General features: G+C 49.9%; 1 protein-coding gene across 3 annotated transcripts in view; it reads right to left on the reverse strand.

The window, feature by feature from the left end:
• Positions 1-2,640: 2,640 nt before the first annotated feature.
• The window catches only part of LOC149368000 (uncharacterized), a 91,563-nt gene continuing 76,263 nt past the window's right edge, over positions 2,641-17,940 (reverse strand). For all 3 annotated transcript variants that reach the window (XM_089558169.1, XM_089558160.1, XM_089558151.1), the window contains one exon: positions 2,641-2,806. In XM_089558169.1, the coding sequence (XP_089414295.1) occupies positions 2,670-2,806 (137 nt within the window). In that variant the 3' untranslated portion in view covers positions 2,641-2,669. The remainder of the gene's footprint in view (positions 2,807-17,940) is intronic.

Below are 17,940 nucleotides of genomic sequence, written 5' to 3' on the forward strand. Positions count from 1 at the left end.
TTGGGTAATTATGCAATTAACTAAACTCAGTCCCACTTACTTGCAGCATCACTATACGATCCCTTTAATTGGTCCCATGGTGACTAGCGAAAGTATAATTGGCCCGTTTGAAATTCGCGCACTGTGACGTCGCGACCGTTTCGACCAATTGAAAGCGTGACATTTCTGTCGACAACTTCTGCTTACAACGATGAGGCATTAAAGGCTACCGCCTTAAAACATTTGCTGGGTGAGGTGGTGGTGGAGAAAACTTTATTCGAAACTGGGGAGTTTGGGACACGTAGGTCCTTGGGTCCCTGCACGGCCCCACTGCACTCAAACGTTCATGTCCCGGAGGCTCATGGCGCTGGCAGCCCGGCCTACAGCGGTGGCTTGCTTGGCAGGGTCCTCGGAGTGCAATAGGCTCTCCCATGCCTCCCAAGTGGTAAGGTGCTCCAGGCCCCGCGGGGGAGGGTCCGCCGGGCAGAGGAAAAGGATATGGTCGAGAGTGGCTTTGGGGTGATGGCTGAGGGTACAGAAGGGCTTTGTGTGGACTTGGTGATAGCGTGAACGTATATAAGGGGAAAGTAAAGTGCGTGTTTGGAGTCGCCTCCAAAGTGTCTGATGGTAATAGTCCAGGGAGGGATGGGGTGGGGGGTAGAGTCGACGCTCGGCTTTGCAGACCTGCGTTATTTCACTGAATGAGTGCATGCGCTCGAGCAAAAACCCCAAATCGGAGGCCGCCGGTGCCCGGTTGAGAGAACCTCGGGCTAAAGCGTTGGCGGCTTCGTTCCCGGGATTCCCGGAGTGGGCAGGCACCCATATCAGCTCCACGTGGCGGGGCGGGTGTGCGGCGAGGGAGTTCAGTATGCGAAATGCAGGGACGTGAACTCTCCGGCGAGCAAAATTTAGTATGGCAGTTTTAGAATCAGATAATATAAATCGGGCCTCCGTGCGTGTGATGGCCAGGGAAATGGCGGCCTCTTCAGCCTCCTCCGAAGTGGCAGCGGGAGATATGTGAAGGATGGTAATTGGTTTGAGGGAAGCGTTTGTGATGGCTACAACCGCGTCCTCGCCTGTGCATGCATCATCCACCCAAACAGCATACGGTCCGTGCCATAGTGTTTGTGGAGCGCCCGAGCGCGAGCTGCATGTTTTTGGGGAGAGGTTTGATAAGTAGTTCGCGGTTGATATGGCGGGGAACCTGGAGCTGTGTGGGATCCGTGGCTGGTAGAGTGTGTAGGATGTGTCTGCCAGTGGTGGTTCTCGCGAGACGTATGTATTGTGTCTGTCGGTGGGCCTCGATAAGCTCCCCTATTGTATTGTGCACGCCTAGTTGTAGAACTGTTGCCGTGCATCGACACTTCACCAAAGTCATCACCGGAAAGGCATCGTCTCAGTGTTCGCGCCCCACCATCACTTCAGTGACCTGAATGCTATCCAATGGCATCTGACCTTCAATGAAGAGATTGACGTGCGAAAACGCAGCTACATTTACCAATTCCGCGGCATGAGGCGGCGAGGAGGGCCGGTTGGCTAGGCAGTATTTATTCTGGCCGAAAGCAAGATGATGGATGATCCTGGTTTTTTACTTCTCTTTATTCGGAGTGAGTGAGTGAAAACTTTATTAGCTCTAGATTCGGTTGTATTCGGAGGTTTTGAGATGGCTTCGTCCATCTTGCTCAAAGGTCGGTTGCCCCTAGTCCAGGGCTCCGCTTGATGCTGCTCCCAGTTGTGCTCGCCGAATCAGACCTTCTTGGTCGACCCGGCGATCGCTGGAGAGCATTCCCTCCCACTGCTCCGCACTCGGGTTTGTTATCAGTGGTACCACGCTTATCCTCTGGCATGCCCACGTTATGTGGTACAGCGTGGGGGGTTCTTGGCACCAAGGGCATTTGCCATTGTATTGTGTGGGATACATTTTGTTGAGTACGTGTAGGTTCGGGTTGGAGCCCGTCTGTAGCTGCCTCCACGCGACAGAGTCCTCTGTGCTAAGGGAGTTGTCCGGTGGTGGATACCGCTTTCGGCAGCCCTTGTAATAATTTAGTATCGCCGAATAATCTTGGGATACAGGTTCGTTCCCCTCGAGGTCGCCTACGTTGGATGCTCGGTAATAAGTGTACCCTCGAGCTCTTCTGTCCGCCTCTTGGTTCCTTGTTACTCCCGCGTGTCCCGGTGTCCATACTATCGTATGCCTGATTGGTTCTTAGTGTGTTTGTCGTTGTGTTATGTGGCCCCCAGAGCGGAGTATGCGGAGCGCTCTGTGCCCTATTCTGCCGCGTAGGTAGTTGCGACATGCTGTTTGTGAGTCTGTAAGGATTTTTAGAGACCGCTTAGATCGATAGCCCACCGCTGCCGCTAGAGCGACGGTAGTCTCAGCTTTGGCCCCGAGTTTCGCCGAATATAATAAGAGAACACGCAGGAAGCCAAGAGCGGTATAGTTAATGATAGATCACTTGGCTTAGTAACCTAATAAATAAAGATATCTGTAGCAACACGAGAGTTAATCACCATACCTGTCACAGTGCAACTCGTTGAACAAAACTGCTGTGCCAACAGAGCCCCTGTCTGTTCTTTGTAACTGCAAGAACATTAATATCTCACTGCAGGCGACTGCACTATGGGGGTTCGCTATGTTGCTTAGAAAGAACAGTACCAGCGCACCTGTCGCAGCCGACAAACACTGCGCTTTATTTCGTGACTGCTTGCTGCGCTGCAGCGAGAGAGCGGACCAGTGCTGGTCGGTTGACTTTGGCGGTGTCCGTCCTTGGCAAGGAGTCCACGAAGAAGACGCCACCGTGGAGGTGCTTGTGGACGGCTAGGTTACCTGCACAAACAGAAAGAAGAGTTCATTCCTGTCTGCATGGTGTCGGCAGCAACTTGTAACCTCGACTGAATTCATCAGTTTAGCGTTCCTGATTGCCACATTTAACTTTTCAACCACAGAAGAGAGAAACGAGTGACTTCCATCAAGAAGTGGATTCTTGCAGTGTTCCCGCACAATACTCGCGTAGTTACCAATTACACCAAAATTCGATGACAGGAAGGAAGAAACAAGTACAGAGAGCAAAACGCTTGTATTGAACGCACGAACACGCTCGCCGCCGCTCTGGCTAGGAGCGCAATATCTAGCGATGACGCGAGGTTCGAGACGCACTGCGTGGGAGCGTGCTTGGCCGAACTGATAGAATAGTGCGTATTTTCGCAGCTTGCTGGACGTCGTCGCTTCTCGGATTCCTGTCGCCTTCAGAAGAGTTGTCTGTGGTGCACGCTGGCTGCAAAACGGAAACTGGGCGGCAGGATTCTTGGCTTCTTCTTTTTTCTTTCTTTGTGTCCAGGAGTTCTGGCCCGCAACATTTCATCGGGTCATGGTCATGAGAGCGCTTCTGGCGACTGAAACAGGAGGCAAAGCCGCGGCAGCCAACAAGCCCCGAAAAGACGGGCAATGTCATTAGTTTCACCGCAAATTCCCACACCCGACCTGCATCGAAACAAGCGATATTTCTTGATATCCCGGGCGTAGCCAGGAGCGGCTCAGAGCACGCAGGTCGGGCGTTTTAAACAAGGGTTCTGCCGTCTGTGCCTAATGCCTAAGAGAGTGAAATAAGTGTGGGAGGCACCGAAAATAAATAGATAACAACAGGCCTCCATACAGAACAGAAATAGGGCGCCATGGGGGTGCGGCAGGCAGCAGCGCATGCTAATATACAAACTGCGAGAGCCAGAAACCAAAACCGGAAGTTTCTCACCCAGCTGCTGGGTGCGCTACAGTCAGTTGGGCCGCTGGGATCTCTGGGAGTGTCCTCTCTTAATCAATCCCTTTCTTTATCAGTGGTCAGAATTCCGGCAGTCTTGTTGAGTGTCTCGTGTGTAAAATATCTCGTTATTTGTCGCAGAGACCTAAACGCACGTTTGCTAGCTGCGCGTGCTAAATATGCCTGAAACAGAGCCTGTAGCGTCAATACCCAACGTCTTCCTAAAAGGAATGAGCGCTTCCTCGTCACTGCTCATCCACCCCGTGCAGCGTAAGCGGGTGCTCTCAAAATGATATCTTTTTTTACTGCGGCATAAAAAAAAAGAACATAGGTATTTCTCTGAAGGCTGCGTTATAGGCCTCACACACACACAGAAAAAAATCTCAATGGCCGCGTTTGTGTATCGGGCGGAACGAGAACTCTTAGCAGCTGGTAGTCCCGGAGGATAAACTTTGCTTTCCCGGACTCAACTTTTCGTTGCGTGTTGAAACAAAACTAGCAGTGACTGAAAACTGTTTTGCACTGCTTTTTGCTTTTTTGCCGATCGGATTCTCCTTAATTCCGCAAAGCCAGCGTTTTCTTTTTTCTGAAGGACACCGAAAGCCTAAGCAAGTGTGTACATGTTGTTCCTAGCAAGAAATTCGGGCTAAAGAAGGCTGCAAACGTAAATTCTAGTGAAGTAAATTGCATGCTTACGCATTTCGTGTTGCACAACTCCTGCTGGGAACTGAAGACGACAAGTCTTCGGTTCCTAGCTAAAAATTAAGGGGACATGCGAAACAATAAACTGAACTGAGAATCAGGAATAAAAGATTTATTTGGCACTACCAATCAAAAAGGTCAATATCCAATAAACGTTATGCTCGGTATACACTATCTGTTTTAGAAGCGGTGCGTGATGTTGTTTCAAACAACATCATAATCACCATCAGCCTGACTACGCCCACTGCAGTGCAAAGACCTTTCTCATGTCTCTGCAATTAACCCTGTCCTTTGCCAGCTGCAGCCAATGTATCCCCACAAACTTGATCTCATCCACCCACCTGAGTTTCTGCCGCCCCCTGCTACGCTTGGTTTTTCTTGGAATCCACTCCGTTACCATTAAGGACCAGCGGTTATCTTGCCTTCGCATTACATGCCCTGCCGAAGCCCATTTGTTCCTCTTAATTTCCACTAGGATATCATTAACACAAATTTGTTTCCTCACGCGCCTCACCCGCTTCCGGTCCCTTGTCGTTACACCTGTCATTTTTTTTCTATAACCCTATGCGTTATCCTTAACTTAACATAAGTTCTTTTCGTTAGCCTCCACGTTACTGTCCCATAGGTAAGTACAGGTAAGATAAAGCTGCTGTATACTATTCTCTTGAGAGATACTGGTAAACTGCCATTCATGATCTCAGAGAACCTGCCATATAAGCACCACCCTATTCATATTCTTCTAGTTATTTCCCTCTTATGAGCCGGATCAGCGGTCACTACCTGCCATAAGTCGACGTATTCCTTACGTCTTCCAGCACCTTGCCACCAGTTGCTAAGTTCTGCTCCACTGCTAACTGTTGAACATTACTTTGGTTTTCTTCGTATTAATTTTTAGCCCCACTGTTCTGCTCTGCCTGCCTAACTTCTTGATCATGCGTTGCAGTTCATCCCTTGGGTGACTTAAGGTCGACGTTTAGCCCCACCGCTCTGTTCTGCCTGCCTAGCTTATTGATCATGCGTTGCAGTTCATCCCTTGGGTGACTTAAGGTCTGCCCTTCTTGTAGCAGATGTTTCATCATCAGGCATCCCCTGGGGTACTTAGTCTTTTCACTTTAGATCTCTGAAAATAACTCTCCCCCACGATATTCTAAACAAAATCCGGCTATAGCAAAAAAAATACGTGTTGTACGCCGAAATATTTCTGATTTAATCACCGTCGCCTCAATTAATTATTTGGAAAATTTGGCCTACTATGCTACAATTAAAAATTTTAATTGTTTCAGCAAACTTGTCAACTTGTCATCTTGTCATGCACTAATACATTGTACGTTTTCTAGGACAAAATTACTAACTACATTCTCAACACAGTTTTGAAATGTAAATATTTTATACTGTCATCAATAGTATCTTCAGGTCTAGGTGCAGCGATGAAATCACTATTGTCGGCTCCCATAAACTAAATGTAATAAAAAGTCTGTATTATACAAATTACTTATCCTCCACGTAGCCGAATATGCCAATATTGTCTAGAATCCTTAAAAGCAGTGCGAATTGAGGTGGACCTAGCAAAACCAGTGTAATCGATTTCATTGCTGTCGATATTACTACAAATTCTTCCCGTTCTCAGTGTGTCCTCGGTGAGCATAACTGCATCCTCTGACGACCGGTGCTATTAAAGTCAGATTTATTTATTGCATTTCACGTAGCAATTATTTATTTATTTCACGTAGCAATTATTTCCGATTCTTTAATAAATAATGAACTAGGAGACATTAAAAGGCTGACATTACATGTATTTATGCGCTTACAAACACACATGCAGTTTCTTCCTCATCCTGCCCAGTGTTGGCACTCGCTGTCAAGTAAAATCAAAGCGATTTTTATCGCTTTGCGAGTCACGATGGCCGTTGTTCCCCGGACAAGATCGGACTCAGCAAACAAACAAATAGAGGAGCGAACCATAGCATAACGGAGCGTCAGATTTAATGAGCTTGCTCTTTTTTCCCTTAATCGTCTGCACTTTCTCTCGGACAACGTTGCGTCGTGCTTCAAAGACGACTCAGACGCGAGCAGCGACACATTTTTTATGCCTAGTAGCTGGTGAGCAAGCTATTCGCACCTTACAACCTCACTCTCTGCAGCATGTACAGTACATTGAGACAAAGTTATCAGCGTCATTGCAGATGTCTGCACAAGAAAATAGGGAAAGACAGCCAGAAAACCTTAACAGCCTTTGAATTGCTGCAAAGACAAAGTTTCTGCAACCACACCCGCACAGTCTAGTCCGTGTATATCCCGGTTACGCTAAAAACGTGGCTGAAGATATCGCACTGGGAATGGATTTGTTTTTGCAGTTGAGTTATTTCTGATGCTTTGCCTTACTACTAAAATCAGTTACATTTAAAAGAAACTAATTGTAATATTAACTAATTACTTGTTTTCTGCAACATGCACAACTCTTGCTACGTATGTAAAAGTAAATAATTTCGAACATTTTGAGGGCTAACAATAGGATTCATGGGGAGGAAATGCGATAGTATATTCTTCTTTCACCCGGCAACCTAATTCCCTTCTTATTATATTACACTCTGATTCGATTCCAAGTGCATTGTCTTTTACTCCCTAATCTATTCTAATTCTTTTTCTATTCCCATTCCGACTAAGCAGCTACGCAAAATCTGTCCCATTATTAGATCGCTGTGAGTCCTTATGCCAGTACCAGCGCCGTGGCGCAGCGTAGAGCTGTTGTTTTCCGAGTCAGTTTATTCTTATTCATTTTAATTTTTTTTTCAGATTCCTTCTTCGTCCGGCGCTCCTCTCCTCTTCCCTACAGTTTGAAAGAGGAAGGGCAGAGGAGAAGTGTTTTCATGTGGATATAAGAACCGCCCAATTAAGACCACCTGGCACATGGATGCTTCAGACGCAAGCCGAAACCGCCTGACAGTTTTCGCCTACATCGCCCTCATAATCCTATCGCATTAAATAATGTGCGCTAACTGCACACAGTTTGTGGAAAGCGAGAGCGGGCCGCTTTGACGGCAACACGTTAGGATCGTGATCATTAAAACATGGTTTATGGTTTATGGGGTTTAACGTCCCAAAGCGACTAAGGCTGTGAGAGACGCCGTACTGGAGGGCTCCGGAAATTTCGACCACCTGGGGTTCTTTAACGTGCACTGACATCGCTCAGCACACGGGCCTCTAGAATTTCTCCTCCAAAGAAATTCAACCGCCGCGGCCGGGATCGAACCCGCGCCTTTCGGGTCAGCAGCCGAGCACCATAACCACTGAGTCACCGCGGCGGCCTAATCATTACAACCGGATGATTGCGTTTGTCTCCTTGCATCACCCTTTCCACTAACGTTTGATGAGGAATCAGTCTTTTTGTGGCTTGTGCGTGCCGGCATGATTCTACGACCAATGATACGGAACCCTTTTGCTGGGGGAGGCTCTAGGCGCTAGTGGGCGTCCTTGGTCGCACCAAGAGCCCCGCCCAACGGTCATTCGCTTTTATGCGAAGCATACTAAAATAGCCCAACCCAGCTCCTCGAGCGCGGCGGTGTCGTTACCATTGACCTTTCGTGACCTCCATGTCATACCACGTGATGCGTGACGTAACAGCAGATGAAAAACGGGGGCCCAACTCGTGACCAAGAGAGAGAAAGGAATTTTAATGAGGGAAAGGTGGAGAGGTCGGCCGGTGGTAACATGGCCCTGGCCTGCTACTCCACACAGGGAAAAGGGAAGAGGAGGAAAAGGAAAGTGCGAATGAAGGCTGATGATGGCATAATACAATGAGTTTCACGGGTGATGTCTACACACACACACCACACACACCACACTGGCTGGCACTCGCATCGCGGTTAGTAGATGCACATAAAACTCATAAAACTGGTGTCTGCAACACAAACACCGACACATGTCATTAACCATGTAGGTTGAGCACAGGCGGTCACAGACGAGTATCCAGGCCTGTTTCACACAAAAAGTTGAGCAGGGCCTTTGTCACACGGCACCAATCAGAACGTCTCGTGACCAAGGATGACCACGTGGTGCGTGACGTCACAGCAGATGAGAAACGGGGGCCCAGCTCGCGCCGTCGCGCGAGGCGTCGTGACCAAGGAGGACCATGTGGTGCGTGACGTAACGACATAGGAGAAACGGGGCCCCAGCTCGCGCCGTCGCGCCAGGCGTCGCGACCAATGTATTTCCTGCTTCTGCCGCTAGGTGCGCTGTAGTGAACACGTGATGCTGGAGCGGCGGTATACAAGGGGGTGCGCCTGCCTCTGCTAGGTGTACACGGGATAGAGATGCCTCCTGGAGACAGGGCTGCTCGTTGGAATGAGAAGCAAAAGTTGCGGCGTGCTACAGAGACTGATGAAGAGCGTGAAGAACGTCTAGCCAAGCGGCGTGCTCGATATGCAACTCGGCGACAATATGCTTCGCATCTGACTAGGTTTAACCTAAGCTAAGCCTCAGCCATTTTTTGAGCCACTCCTCATATTCGTCCTCCTCTCTCTAGCGTACTTTCATTATTTTGCATGTCTCTTGTTTCTGTCGCTAAGAAATAAAGAAAACTTTTATTTATTGCGCGGTGCGGTAAACGGCCCCTTGGTGTGATATTTCAGTGCGTTTTTAAGGAGAGAATGAAGCACTCCTCGACGCCTAGTGCCTTTATATTGTACAACGAAAATCTGCAAGGCAGCCACGTTGAAGAATGCTACCCTCCGAACTTTCGGCAGAATAAACAGTGGAACCATTCATCGTTAAGGTTCCCGTTGTGCAGAAAATCCAGCGTCGAGATTGTGAGCGAAAGTGCAGGCGGGCCACCTGCCAGCTAGGCCACATCATCTTATGGCGTAATCACAAATTGCCCACCGTGGGATGTGACAAAGGACCGACTGGATTGTGAGCAAACTGGCCACTGCGGCAGCCGGCATTTAAATAATTATGGGCCCCGAGAGGTTCCTCAGGAAGAGCAACTCGGATCTGGCATGTCCCACCGGTGGCTGTGTTTGAAATAGCTACCTGTCGGCGCAGTGGCGCATCGCTTAACCCTTGCACCACTGCGCCAGAAGTGGCATGAGGACTCGCTGCGATCTATGGATGTGAAGTAGTGAGTGACAGTGTCTGCCAAGTGATACGCAAAGAGGAACCCAGGTCACTGCAGCGACTTATTAACACCACCGCGCCATACCATTAGGGCGGAGCTGAAGTGTTCCCTCCAATTTTTAATTCAGCTCAGACAAACCCGCGATAGCAACTGCTATTCCATGCAATTTCAATGTGAAAGTACGGCTTGCCGCAAAATGTCGTTCTGAGCAGCCTGTGTTGCAAACGCAACTCACCTCTCTGTTAGAAGCGCCCCGCTCGGATTACTCTTCGTGTCTACAGTCAGTGAGCGCGACCACGGCACCCTTTTACTCTTTTATTGGTCCTCTAAAAAAGGTAAAAAAAAGCACAAAAGAAAGAGAGAGGATGCCTGGACCAGCAATGCTTTGCCAGGCTTAACGCCAATTGAAAATAAATGAAAAATAACTAAATGTTCAAAAGAAGAAAAAAAATTTAAACGAAAAACAGCATGTAAAAAAAAAACTATAAAGAAAAGAAAACAAAACGCTCGTCAAAGTAAAAGTAAGTCGCAAGCAGACCGCCAAAGCACAACTTGCAGTCCGCGGAATGAATAAGAATAATAAAAAAGAGAAAATCCAAGTCACTGCAAAGTCATGGTCACAGTAACAGTCTAAGAAAGCACTGAGTGCCGGCCACAAAATAAAAATCAGAAAAATAAAAACATAATCAAGACCAAACAAGAGAAACCGAAGTCACAGTCACACAGTCAAGTCACAGTCACACAGTCAAGTCACAGTCACACAGTCAAGTCACAGTCACACAGTCAAGGACGCAGTCACAGTCACGGCACGATGAAACCGCCTATGCTCAATAAAGGAGCACGGGGCTCTCTCTGTGGAAAGCTTGGGGAAGAGAAATTAGAGGAAAGAGAAAAATCAGCGGGAATAATTTGGAATTGTACTACTTCCGAGGTGAACCATTTGAAAGAGAAGAGCACAAGCAGCAGGGTCTCGAAGAAGAGAGGGGTAAACAGATGATGTGATATCCGATGAGCAAAGAGATTTTAAACGAGAAACTAAAGAAGCAGTAACGGATCAGTCCGGGAAGTAATGACGGAGGTTTTCACATAACAATCCACAGGAACAAGTTGAAGACGAAGACATGCCAAATTTTTAAAAATAGAACGGAAATCTATCATACCCAATAAGTAATGTAATCAGAGGATTCCTAGGCAGACGAATAGGGGGAATATTAAGTGTATCAGGGATCCAGTTGAATAATTCAGTGCCACCGTTATTCTCGCGCCAAAAAATGCTCCTTAAAAGAAGTGAAGAATGATGCAAACGGGAACGCACGCAGCGACGTGAAAGCGTAGAAATATGTAAACTTCCAAAGTGCATAAAAGAAACGGGGCTAAAGAAGCCAAACGATAGAGATCTTTCTTAATGGCAATAATAGTTGGATTGTAAGTAACTGAAGACAAGGCAGAAAGCAGAAAGCAGTGTAAAAATGAACAGGCGTAGAGGGAGGGTTGTGAATAGCGTAAACAACAGCAGAATGAAAGGCTACAAGCTCCGAGGCATAGGCGCTAGAGGGTGGTTCTAAAGAGAGACGATGAACATGTACAATATTTTGTGTTGAGCTAAGAACAACAAATTCAGCACCAGCTCAGCGAGGAGTGAAAGAACCATCCGCGTAAATATGCAGGGCACGTTGACAAGAAAAGAATATAGCTTCTTGAGAACTAAGTTGAAGAAGAGAAAATTTGAATTTCAATGAGGGATGGTCTGACCAGGGATCAAATAAAGGTTGAATTTGAGAGCGGTCATAAATAGTATTGCCATACACTACGGATTGACGTAACGTGAAAAGCATAAACTCTGCGCATAACTGGTCTGGATAGATAGGCAGAGGAAGAACGTTTGCAAGAACATGAAGAGCAGCGGTTCGCGTAGTATTATAGGCACCATTCAGAGCCAGAAGGGGAATTCGTTGAAGCGATAAAACACGATCTCTTAGTCGAGAAAGAGGGCAATGAAACCACCAAGCTGGGGCGCCATAGGTTATCGTAGGGAGAATAACCTGATGATAGATTTGGCGCACATGCGAAGGAGAAACGCGAAAATGGAAATGGCACCAATTAAGGAGCTCAATGTTAGATGCAAGAATTTTCGTTTGTAAATAATTGACATGGGGAATGAACCTTAAGTGAGAGTCAAAGACAACACCTAATAATTTAATACTCGATTCGCACTTGAGACTGTGTCTAGTCGAATAGTCGGCTTACGCTTGTGTAACGCCGGGGCTCCATTAAAAACAAAACATTAAGAACACTTTTCTGGGTTTAACAGAACGAGGGATGTGGTACACCAGTTTTCGATTAAAGTTAAAACATATGAGCCCAGCGTTCACAACTCGAGGCTAGTTTTGCCAGGGATGAGTATTACGGTGTAATCTACAATGCCTGAATGTGGATAGGTGAGGTGACAGGAATGTTTAGGAGATCATATAGCAAAATGTTCCAGAGCAATGGCGAAAGTGGTGAACCCTGCGGACGGCCGAGGGAAGAAGGCACAGAATGAGTACAAAAAGGAGATTTATAGGTGAAATGGCGGTTATGAAGGAAAGACTCCAGAATAGAATATATATTTAGAGGGCAACGATGTTTTCGTAAAAAATGTAAAACCAGAGGTGGCAAAAAATTCAGGGGAGCACTTTGTTGACCTAAAGTGCGGTGAGGCGGAAGCACGGTGTTGCTGATTGTGTCACTGATGTGTGGTTGGTGGTGGTGAAAACTTTATTTACAACTGGGGAGTTTGGGACACACAGGTCCGTGGGCCCCCGCACGGCCCCACTGCACTCAAACGTTCATGTCCCGGAGGCTCGTGACGCTGGCAGCCCGGCCGGTGGCGATGGCTTGCTTGGCCGGGTCCTCAGAACGCAGTATGGTCTCCCAAGCCTCCCAAGTGGTAAGGTGCTCCAGGCCCCGCGGGGGAGGATCCGCCGGGCAGAGGAAAGAGATATGGTCTAGAGTGGCTTTTGGGTGGTGGCAGAGTGATGTGTGGTTAAGATATTAAGCATCGCCTTCAAGAGTGGAACGCGACAGCGTCTTGCAACCCCAACCCCACCAGAGAGGACTGGGAGGCGGCCCTGCTCGGCTGTCAGGACCTAAAGACCCAAAAGGCCTTAGTTCACCGGACGCGGGCGGCGTTGCTTGCCAATGGGGCCCCGGAATAGGGGCTCCACCTAGTATAGTTAGGGGAAAGGGCCAATAGGGCCTACCCCAATCACCTCTCTGTAAATATTTATTGCACTATAAATGTTTTTCACCACCACCTTGCAACGCTGCCAGGGAGTCCACAGAACGCCATCGCCTGTTCGGCTGTACACCTTGCTCGTCGGTAAATTGGTTTTTGAGGAACGGAAATGCATCTGTCTCGCGTATATCTGTGGACACCTGAACCTCGCCTTAAGGGAAGGGAGGAAGATGGGGGTGAACGAAGACACTGTATTCACTAGACGCGCCTTTGTTCATTCTAAACTATCGAGGTGGCATGGCGGAGTGGTAGCGTGCTCGTCTCGCACTCTGGAGACACAGGTTCGATTCCCCACCTCGACCAATTTCCTACTCGATTTTATTTATTTATCTGGCCTGATTAGAAAGGTTAATTAGGCTAATTGGTCAATTAACTAATTAATTAAACTGAGACTCATTTACTTGGAGCATCGCTATACCATCCCTATAATTGGTTGCATTGAAATTCGCTCACTGTGACGTCACGACCATTTCGGCCAATTGAAAATCATGACATTTCTGTCGACAACTTCTGCTTACAACGATGAGGCAGTAAAGGCTCCCGCCTTAACACTATCAAACGTTCCTCTGAAGTCCAGAGAAATTAGAACCACAAGAATTTTTTGTTGTTAACTACGTAAGAACTCCCGCAAGTGATATAGAGACTGAACAGAACTGCGGCCGTCCGTGAAACCATATTGATTTCTAGGAAGTAATTTATTTTGGCGCAGGAAGTAATACAGCCGACCATATAGTAAACGCTCGAGCATTTTACCGAAAGAAGAATTAATACAGATCGGTCGGTAAGAATTCGGAAGGTGCTTTGGTCTATTCGGTTTGGGAGAGAGAGAGAGAAAAAAAACTTTATTGTACAAGGAATTCGGGGCACGCCCAAGATTCCCCGCACGACCCCACTGCACTCATGTGTTTATCTTCCTAAGCTCCATAACACTGGCAGCCCGGCCGGTGGCGATGGTCTGCACGGCCGGGTCCTCCGAGCGCAGCAGGGTCTCCCAGTCCTCAAAGGTCTCGAGGTTCTCTCGGTCCTGCGGGCGAAGGTCCGCCGGGGAGAGGGAAAAGATGTGGAATAGGCGAAGGGTTCTGTGCATAGGGCGCATGCGGGAGTGGGGAAGGAAAGATGATAGCGGGCTAGGGTAAGAGGTGAGGGAAGAGAGTGTGTCTGTAGTCTGCGCCAGAGCGTTGCTTGTTTGTTATCTAGGGAGGGGTAGGGCGGGGGGTAGAGCTGTCGTGAGGCTCTTTAGGCCTGCGTCAGCTGGCTGAATGAGTGCATGCGCTCCTTCGTGAATCCCCGATCCGAGGGCACCTGAGCCCGGTTTGAAGAACCTCGGGCTAAAAGGTTGGCGGCCTCGTTTCCGGGATTCCCGGAGGACGCGGGTACCCATATCAGGTCCACTTGGCGGGGCGCGGGTGCATCGGGCGAGTTCAGTATGCCAAAAGCAGGGACATGGACTCGGCGTCGAGCAAAATTTAGAATCGCAGTTTTAGAATCACTTAAAATGTACTGGGCTTTCGTGCGGGACATGCAAGTGCAATGGCGGCTTCCTCTGCAGCTTCTGGGGAGGTGTCTGGAGGGAGCGGTAGTGTGAGAAGGGCGGATAAAGAGGAGTCCACCACAGCTGCTGTCGCTTCATCACCCGTGCAGGCAGCGTCCACCCGTACGGCGTACGGCTCGGGGCCGTACGCTCGATGGAGTGCCTTCGCAAGGGTTCTGCGGCGCTGCTCATGGTGAGACGGGTGCATATTCCTCGGGAGCGGCCTGATGAGAAGCTCCTGGTGAAGGGGTCGTGGGATGGCGAGGAGGTTGGGTCGTTGGCCGGTATTCTTATTCCGAGGGAGTCCAGGATATACCGACCTGTGGAGGTTTGTGTGAGCCTGATGTATTGGGCCTGTCGGTGGGCCTCCACCAGTTCCCCGGTCGTGTTGTGGAGGCCCAGGCCCAGTAATCTGTCTGTGGGTGTGTAGAGGGGAAGATGAAGTGCTACATTGATTGCCTTGCGAATCAAAGCATCCAAAGCGTTTACGTCATGTTTGAATAGTAGTAAGTATGGGGTAGTGTACAACACACGCCTGAGGACAAAGGCGTGAATGAGGCGACATAGGACGCGCTCCTTCATGCCTCTGTGATGTCCCGAAACCCTTCGGATGAGGTGCGATATCGCGCTTACAACCTGCTTTAGTTTCATGAGGGTGGTGGTGTTTTTGCCATCGTTCTGGATGTGCAGGCCCAATACACGGAGGGTGCCAACCTCAGGTACCGGGTCACCATTCAGTTCAATGGCAATGGGGGAGCGGGGACAGCGGTGGTTCTTAGAACGGATGGGGAGCAGTTCATACTTCTATGGGCAGCAAGACAGTCCGATGGTCCGTGCGTAATTTTGGGTGAGTGTGGCTGCTTCCTGTAAGATGTTCTCTATGCCGCCGTCACTGCCGTGGGTAGTCCACAGGGTGATATCGTCTGCATAAAGAGTGTGCTTCAGGTGGGGAATAGTTGCCAATTTTCGGGCGAGGGGGATGAGGGTAATGTTAAAGAGAAAGGGGGAAATGACGGATCCTTGAGGGGTGCCGATACTCTGAAGCGTGTAGGAGGGGGACGACAAGGGCCTAAGTGTATCTCAGCTGTGCGGTCAGTGCGGAATGCTTGAATGTAGGCATACGTGCTCATACCCACATTCACTGAGGATAGGGCAGTCGTGATCGCCTGATGTTCAATGCGATCAAAAGCTTTGGAAAGATCCAAAGCTAAGACTGCCTTGGTGTGACCTGGAAGAAGCGGGTCAAAAAGGTCGTGTGTCAGTTGCAGCATGGCGTCCTGTGCTGATAGATGGGGGCGGAATCCAACCATGCTATGCGGGTAAAGATTGTTGTCCGCCATGGGACTTGTGAGTCTCGCCAACACAACATGCTCGAGGAGCTTCCCGAGGAATGAGGTTAGCGAAATCGGGCGAAGGTTTTGAATGGTAAGTGGTTTGTTGGGTTTTGATATTACAGCGCCCGGCGACGCTATAACGCGCCGGCGCTGAGATCGGCGTTACAGCGCGCGCTAGAAGAAAATAAAGATGGACAGCGCGTGCTCGGAGCGCACGTCCGGCACGGGCAGTTCGGAACTAGAAGCCTGCCACGCTGGTCATCTTGCTCTGGTGCCCCGCTGCGACTCCGCAAATCCTCAACAGTGGTGACTCCGGCCTAAGACATGACCGACCCTAGCAACCTACCGCCCTCAGGCGACCTTCCGCCTGACGCTACCTTGCGCCCACGGGACGTCGCAGTTCTCCAGCTCCGCCTACCAACATTCTGGCCCAAGTGTCCACAGATCTGGTTCGCCGAAGTGGAAGCCGTCTTCCATCTGCACCACGTCACCTCGGAGGCATCTCGGTTTCGTCATTTACTTTCCAACCTTCCTCCTGAGGTGGCTCAAGAGGTAGCGGACATCATCGCTGCACCCTTGGGCGATACCCCGTACCGGCGACTAAAGCAGGGCATTCTGGACCGCACCACGGCGTCAGAGAGTGCGCGCCACCAGCAGCTGCTCACCTACGAACAGCTTGGAGACCGCCGCCTCTCCCAGCTACTCAATAGCATCCGGCCGCTCCTGGGCGAAAGCAATGCATACCCGAACGGCTCACTGTTGCGGCAGCTCTTCCTGCAACGCTTGCCGCAGTCCACCCGCCTCGTCTTAGCTGCTGCGGGCGACTTGACCCTTGACCGCCTCGCCCAGCTCGCTGATCGAGTCCACGACGCGACTTCTCCTTCCGTCGCCGCCATCTCTTCTCCACCGGAGACCTCCGTCATTTCACGGTTAGAGGCCCGGATCGATTAGCCGGCCGCTTCTATTGATGCGCTTCGGACGTCCTCTCGTGCCCCGCACGGTTTATCCTCAACACCTCGCCGCCTTCGTGTTCGCCAAGTGGTCCGCAATCGTCCAGTCCTCGCCGTCCGCGTCTCTGCTGGTATCACCGAGCTTTCCAGCACAACGCTCGCCACTGCACTCCACCATGCAAGTGGTCGGGAAACGCGAAGCGAGATCACTGACGGCGGCGTGTGACCTCGCTCTTCAACCTGGCCGCCTTTTCGTCGTCATGGATCGCATTTCTGGACTGCGCTTCCTCGTCGACACTGGTGCCGAAGTCAGCGTACTGCCGTCCTCCAAGGCAGACCATGCTTCGAAGTCACATGGACCTACTCTTCGTGCGGCCAACTCAACCTCCATCGCAACGTATGGTCTCCGATCCCTCACTCTGGACACTGGCCTGCGGCGCACGTTTCGATGGGTCTTCATCGTCGCCGATGTACATCAACCCATCCTCGGTTCCGACTTCCTGACGCATTTTGATCTGGACGTCAGCATGCGTCACCATCGTCTCCTAGACAGCAAGACGCGTCTTTCCTGGCGTTATATCAGCTGTCGCTTCCACTGGCATCCGAACTCTGCTTCCGTCATGACCGTACGCTCAAGTCCTCGCAGACTTTCCCGAGGTCACGAAGCCTTGTAGTCTCCATCAGCCACCCAAGCACGGTGTAACCCACCACATTGTCACGCATGGTCCACCTCTCGCAGCTCGCCCGCGCTGCCTCTTCGGTGAGCGTCTGGCTATTGCAAAACGGGAATGCGACCACATGCTCCAGTTTGGTATTATTCGCTCTTCATCCAGTAGTTGGGCCTCACCACTCCATCTGGTGCCCAAGAAAGTTCCGGGTGACTGGCGTCCGTGCGGCGACTACCGGGCTCTCAACGCTCACACGGTCCACGACAGCTATCCCCTTCCACACATCCAAGACTTCACTGGACATCTGGAGGGCTGCAAGATCTTTAGTAAAGTGGACCTTGTCAAGGCGTACCACCAAATCCCTGTTGATCCGGCCGATATTCCGAAGGCGGCCATCACCACGCTCTTCGGACTGTTTGAGTACGTGCGCATGCCTTTTGGGCTACGCAACGCAGCTCAAACTTTCCAAAGATTCATTGCTGAAGTGACGCGTGGTCTCCCAGCGGTATTCGCCTACATCGACGACATCCTCGTCGCGAGTCGTACTCCAGAGGACCACGAGCGTCCCCTCCGGGAACTCTTTCAATGCCTCCAAGAGTTTGGCTTGGTCATCAATGCCCAGAAATGTGTT

The sequence above is a fragment of the Amblyomma mixtum genome, chromosome 1, assembly GCF_055824585.1.
Source record: "Amblyomma mixtum isolate Tamu chromosome 1, ASM5582458v1, whole genome shotgun sequence".
Taxonomy (NCBI): Eukaryota; Metazoa; Arthropoda; class Arachnida; order Ixodida; family Ixodidae; genus Amblyomma; species Amblyomma mixtum.